This window comes from Acipenser ruthenus, chromosome 7 (assembly GCF_902713425.1).
Source record: "Acipenser ruthenus chromosome 7, fAciRut3.2 maternal haplotype, whole genome shotgun sequence".
In the NCBI taxonomy this organism is placed as follows: domain Eukaryota; kingdom Metazoa; phylum Chordata; class Actinopteri; order Acipenseriformes; family Acipenseridae; genus Acipenser; species Acipenser ruthenus.
The window spans coordinates 44,966,666-44,973,259 of NC_081195.1; the positions used below are offsets into that span (position 1 = coordinate 44,966,666).

At 37.5% G+C, this 6,594-nt stretch overlaps 1 protein-coding gene across 4 annotated transcripts in view; it reads left to right on the top strand.

Moving 5' to 3' along the window:
- Nucleotides 1-6,587, top strand: part of LOC117415488 (early endosome antigen 1-like) — a 37,053-nt gene extending 30,466 nt beyond the window's left edge. For all 4 annotated transcript variants that reach the window (XM_059027072.1, XM_034025932.3, XM_059027071.1 and 1 more), the window contains 7 exons: nucleotides 983-1,168; nucleotides 1,361-1,492; nucleotides 1,765-1,950; nucleotides 2,143-2,381; nucleotides 3,180-3,300; nucleotides 3,748-3,846; nucleotides 4,379-6,587. In XM_059027072.1, the coding sequence (XP_058883055.1) occupies nucleotides 983-1,168; nucleotides 1,361-1,492; nucleotides 1,765-1,950; nucleotides 2,143-2,381; nucleotides 3,180-3,300; nucleotides 3,748-3,846; nucleotides 4,379-4,498 (1,083 nt within the window). In that variant the 3' untranslated portion in view covers nucleotides 4,499-6,587. The remainder of the gene's footprint in view (nucleotides 1-982; nucleotides 1,169-1,360; nucleotides 1,493-1,764; nucleotides 1,951-2,142; nucleotides 2,382-3,179; nucleotides 3,301-3,747; nucleotides 3,847-4,378) is intronic.
- Nucleotides 6,588-6,594: the final 7 nt, after the last annotated feature.

The window sequence follows — 6,594 nt, forward strand, 5'->3', positions numbered from 1 at the left end:
GCATTGAGTAAATAATTCACTCTCGAGCTGAAAATGATAGATGAAATATTGATTCATCACTGAACAAAGCACATGCCCAATGATGAAGCATGTGCTTTGTTCAGTGATGAATCAATATTCTGTGTTGTGGGGTCAATGGAGCTGTCACTGGTCTTTTGGAGGTTTACATTTAATAATAATTTAAACCTCAAAACTCAAATCTTTCTCACAGTTTTGTTTTTGCGGTGACTCCAGTTGCTGTCCTGAAGTGGATATTGACTTTGTGCCCGTGTGCAGTGGACTGACAGTTCCTCACTGCTATATTGTGTAGATATTGATTACAGCGTGGTGTGGTTGACCTCCCATGACCTTGTCCAGGACATCTAGTGTACAAACCTGTGGTTTGATTACATGTCCACAACTGGAAAAAACACTAAAAGGGGACACACCAAATTGACTAGCTACAGAGTCTTTGTTTATCTCCAGAATTAACAGCTCTGGCAGTATGGACTTCAGTCAGAAATATTTGCTGCCACCACCTGACATCAATAGAAGCCATGATTCCCAAACCAACAACAATAAACAATGTTATCACCTGATCAGCCTCTTCACTAATGATGAAATCTAAATTCTAAATGAAGGTACCTTCTTTTAAGGAGGGCAGCCAGTACAAAATGCACCTCAACAGGTGTCCCAATCTATTGAATAACACTTAAAAGGTCTACCTCGTGAATGGCTTGGTGTTATTTTTTGCAATATTTAATGTTTGCTCCTTTAATTCTTGTGGAGTAGTGTAGTATGGCTATATCAACCACAATTGGTTTCAGTTAGAAACATGCAGTTTTCCCAATAATTGAGGCAGTAGCTACTTTCTTTCACCTTTCATAAACATCACTGGCTATACTCCTTCTGTAAAAGGCAGAAATATGCATTCTCAGCTTGTTCCTTTTTCCTCCTCCCTTAATCTCAAATATAAAATATTAATAATGTAATGTTTGTACAGACTACAGAGGAGAAGCTGACATTGGCTCAGGAAGAACTAGTTACAAACAGGAACCAACTTACCAGCCACAGTCAGTTGATCCAAGACCTGAATGCAGCCAAGACTGAGCTGGAGCAGGATGTGGTAAAGAAGAACGAGCAGATAAAACAGCAGGTGAAGACTTTACAGGAAGAACAAAAACAAAAGGTGAGTGTTTACTTGGAACTATGTCTGCAAGTTACAGCTATTCAGTATTCTGCTGTAGATGTGTGTTAAAGATTACTGGTCTGCATTGGGCCCTGGTTCTAAAATCTAGTTCTGATCTACAAGTGTAATGTGTTTGATTGCTTTGAACCAGCATCAACTGAAATTGAGCACATTTTTATATTTTTCTTGCAGACAATAAAGGAAGAGGAATTGAAAAAGGAGAAGTCAACGGCAGCAGAGCTGAATGAATTGAAGTCTAAACTGGAGAAGGAAGTGAGCAAGCTGACTGAGGGACAGAGGACGCTCAAAGAACAGTACGAGAAAGTAAGCCAATGAACCAGTTAGGGAACCAGTCTGTCTGAATGTCACAATTTTAGATGTAGGTTGTGGTGATCTACTTTTTCATGATACTAATGGATCTAAATTAGTATTTACAACTGGGCGGGGTGCATTTTACTAATACACATGTTTTTAATTAGCAGTTCCAGTTTAGGCTTGCCATCTATTTTCTTTTTGTGCATTTTACTTTGTTTTTATATGCATAAGGTGCATTTTAATGCAACCTACTCTGCTTTGAATGATTTTGTAACGTACAGGAGCTGACAAACCTGAAGGATGCCAAACAGTTGCTGATTCAGCAGAAGTTGGATACACAAGGGGTGGCTGACAGCTTAAGGTCTGCCCTGGAGCAGGAGAAGAAAGACCACAAGACAACCAGGGAGGCCATTGGTAAAAGAGAGGAAGAACTGAAAAAGGAGCAGACACAGAGAGAGTCTAAACTGGTAAAATGTTACTCTCCTAAATCAAGTCATTTAAACCAGAACAGTACCAGTATATCATTACTGCAAATTAATATGTAAAATGTAATATTTATTCAGGTTTTGTTTTTTTGTTTTTCAAATTGTAGAAACCCAACCAGACATGTGTTTAAAACGGTATCGCTACAAATAAAGTTTTGCACTTTTGTGTTGCAGAACACAGAGCTGAAGGCTACAGAGGAGCAGAGGAAACGACATGAGGAGGCAGAGGCCAAGCTGACCATGCAGATCACAGCGCTGAACGAGAACATCGGCACTCTGAAGAAGGAGTGGCAGAGCAGTCAGCGGCGGGTTGGGGAGCTGGAGAAGCAGACGGACGACCTGCGAGGGGAGATCGCAGTACTCGAGGCCACAGTGCAGAACAACCAGGACGAGAGGAGGGCACTGCTGGAGAGGTGGGATTTTACTCTGTGTGTGTGTGTGAGTGACGAGGGGTGGATATAGAGAGATACATGAGTATTCACAGCCAGCCAAAAAAACAAGTGGCCTCAGGTGCGAATTAATTTTGTATTGAAGTATAAATACTATTTTGTGAACAGTTTTAAAGTATACTGTTTAAACTTGCAATGGATTAAGAAGAGCGTGTGGACTCTGAAGAAGTCACTTGCCAAAACAGTTGTCTACTTTTAACTTAGTTTTTCACAGCTTTGCTTTTAAATTGTATTAAGCAGTACAGTGTAGATGGCTGATCAGCACAAAGACCTGACCACTTTAAAAGTAGGCGATTTTAGTAGCTTAAGCAAAGATTGTCCTAGAGAATGTCTCCACAATTTCTTATATATGTGTAAATATGTACATAATTCTACCAATCCGTTAACACCAAACCGACTGATATGTTTACCTCTCTGGATTGTTACTCGTTACTGCTGTCCAAAGTATTTGCTTTCTATGGTTTTCCTATTCTTGCGCCAATTGCCAATGCTATTTTATGACCTCTTGTGCAAATGTAAAAGGTTTACATGGCACATTTTTCCAGAGCTGGCTTTATCTGTATTTCCCAGTCTTGAGCCCAATGTGCAGGACAGATTAGAGAAGGCATCTCCTCATGCAATGAGTCATAGACGTGGTGTGAGAGGAAGGAGCCACTGTCTTGTCAAAAACAGAAGGGAGCTTAATGTTTCATAAAACTTTTTTTAGTAATTCATTCAAAATAGGAATTCCTAATTTGTCAATTTTATTTGCTGCTCAATCAGGTGTCTGAAGGGTGAAGGAGAAATAGAAAAACATCAAACCAAAATGATGGAAATGAGAAGGAAACTGGACGATACAACTGCAGCAATGCAAGAGCTGGGGAGGGAGAATCAAACACTACAGGTGCACTTTCAATTAACAGATACATTAGATGGGTTACTATTTAATGGCAATAAAGTATCAGTTTATAAAATGAATGACTGACTATTTGAAGCAAACTGTCATGTTTTTAGATACAAATCTATTTGAAGGTCAATACTGCAACTACAATTACACATGAACCCTATTTCCCTTAAGCTTATCTTTGGACCTTCGAATCGCTGTATATCCAATAAGTCATGATTATGCAGTTCTCCCATGATTCCAAGCGAAAGGCTAAAGATACAACTTAAAAATTCTTAATCGTCAAATACATGTTAAGCTAAGAATCTGTAACAAGCGTAGCGCTGGATTTTCAGAATTGATTTGTTTAATCCTTCTAAAGGTCAGTATCCATGGTGATTTGCTTCTGCTTGCACAGGAAGCTGCTGGGACCCAAAAGTTTTAAATGTCTCAATTATAACCCAACAGATCAAAAACTCACAAGCACTAACCCGGAAATGGGCTGAAGACAATGAGGTCCAGAATTGTATGGGATGTGGAAAAGGGTTTTCGGTCACTGTAAGAAAGGTATGTGTACCGTCATTGTTTTGTATCTTACACGTGCTAGGAACGTGAGAATGTTTATGTTCCGTTCACAACATCTCGGAAAGCAGATGAGCTTCATCCTGGTTAAAATCTTTTAAATAAATCAATCCAAAAATGTGTATGTAAATTCTCCAGTGATTCTCCTAAAGGCTATAAATGTATCTGGCATTAAAGTAAGATTAACAGTGGTGAGGTTTACAGAACTTTTGTATCGCCAAATTGTAAACTTTTTAAAACATATGCATGCCACATGTAAACCTCTCCAGTAATGCAGTACTATGCCAAACGGGCGTAACCCCATTTATGATCAGTTTTTCAGTCTTGTTGTCGCCAAACTAAACATACCTTCACTTCAGCAATACAATGTAACCACTCAAACCACAGTAAAACAGCTAAATATAACACTGAAAACCTACTCAAGGCATATTCTTTTTAAATAAACAGGGCCGCTGTAGTGTCAGGAGAGAGAGAGAGATGATGTGCTAACATTTTCATTATTTTTATTTCTCTACAGCATCACTGTAGACACTGTGGGAATATCTTTTGCGGTGAATGTTCAGCCAGGAATGCCTTAACCCCTTCATCCAAGAAGCCTGTGCGAGTCTGCAGCACCTGCTTCGATGAGCTGCAGTGATGACATGCACTCGTGTACTGTTTCAGTTTAAGAATGATTTGATTACTGTATTGTACAGAGCATACGGCATAGGATCACAGGGACTAATGGCTTGTAGCGTGTTGATCTTGGTGGATTTTTGAGGGCTGAAGGGGTTTTTGAGTTTTGCTAAAGCTTCTGAATTATCTGGCGTGCAGTCTAAGTTCAGAGTGCTGATCGGGATGTTGGTTGGATGTGCTGCCTCCTAAATTGCTCTCTTTAATCTCTGATTTGAACCGATGCATCTTAATAAAAGTTAGCTGGCTTTTGGGAAATGATAAACACTTCTGTGCAAAATGTATGTATAAATGTACTAGAGAACATAGTAATGAAAATCTTTCACATGTTAGTTGTGGAAGCTGGTAATTGATTTGTTTTTAAAGGAGTAGTTGGTTCTACAAATTTAACCTGATGAACACATCTCTGGAGGCTTATCAAGACACCACTAGTTCCCAGCTAGGAAGTATTTCACCAAAGATTGCTGTTTGTAGGTAATCTGGATCTGTGAGGCCCAGCATGTTTTTGTAATATTATTCATGACACTGCCAGGTAGAAATCAACAGATTCTACAAACAACAAATCAAATTGGTTCCAACTGACTGCTTGTTCACAGTATTAACCAGTTGCAAAGTTGCTGTTTATAAAGATAGAATATATATATATTAATTTGATGCTTGCATTTATATATATAATGGTATATGCTGACTGGGTATAACTGTTTTTTAATTGTATTCCTTTTAAGTTCTGGTATATGCATATACATACAGTTGTTTTATAAAATCTATTTGGTGATGCTTTTAGACATGCAATATGATGACAATACTCATGATTATGTTAGTTGGATTAGCTGTGGATAAACCAGAATGTAAGATTTATTTTAAAGAAAAAAATGTTTTGTTTTTTTTTTAATTCAGAGGAATTGTGTTTTAACAAGGGGAAATTTATTTCCAGACTCATTGGACAGTTTTCCTGAAATGCCAATCATTTTCCATTGGATTTTGCTGCTAGAGTGTCTGTACGCTTGTCTTGTGCCATAAATATTTCCGAATTTGAAAGCTGCAGATCTCCTCTGTGCTATAGACAACCTTATTCTTTAAATGAATTGCCTTTGTTTGGCATACTGGCAAAGCATGTCACAGTTGAATGCCCAGTTGAGAATAGTAATTGGGCTTTTTGCTAATGTGTCGTACAGTAACATTTACAGGAAAGCCACGTTCAGCACAGTGTAGTGATCAAATTATTTTGTGTCTACCTCTCAGTTGTATTTGGGATTAAGGTACCCTCAAAAGAATGTCGAAACACATTAGTTTGTAGTCTAGACTGATTTCTCCAAAATTTATGTATTTTCTGTGTAACTTTTTTTTTTATATTCTTTGCCTATATTTCCGTACTACCTACTATTTATATGCACTTTCCTGCAGCAAATTATCACATAGCTGCTTGAGTGCCATTGACGTCCTCTTTTTAATTTTAGCCCTCCAGACTTTTATCAATCATGAAATTTATGATCTGAATTCATTTGTCCTAAATAATAATGGTATTCTTTTGTTTAGGCAGTGCCAGATCATTGTCCTGTTTTTTTTATTATACCGATTTTTACATTTTGTTATCACTGCAAATTATGTTAATAGTGTAAAAAAAAAAAAAAAAAAAGGTTGTATGAAATGTGTAAAATAACATTGGTAAGAATTCCACAATTAAAAGAAAAGGAACGTCATTGTTGTTTTACAATACAATGTTTATTTATACATGATGACACTACAGACTTAATTGTAAAAGGGTACACCTACAGTAGATGTAGATCTCCATGCATGAAACATCTGTTTCTTTCATTTGTCATTTGTGATCATGTAGTTGTGCCTTAAGTTGCAATGCTCTTTTCTTTTCATTTTGTTTAGTTAAATGTACAGGCTTCTATGCTGATGAAGCGGTTTACTGCCACTTTAAACACAAATGGATCAATGACTTCAATAATTATCAGGAAAGAGTGTTATTTTTGTCCAGATGTTACCTTTGTTTTCTAATTTGCCCACGTGGCTAAGGGTAAATAAAACTAGGTGTTTCTATTTTTTTCTTGT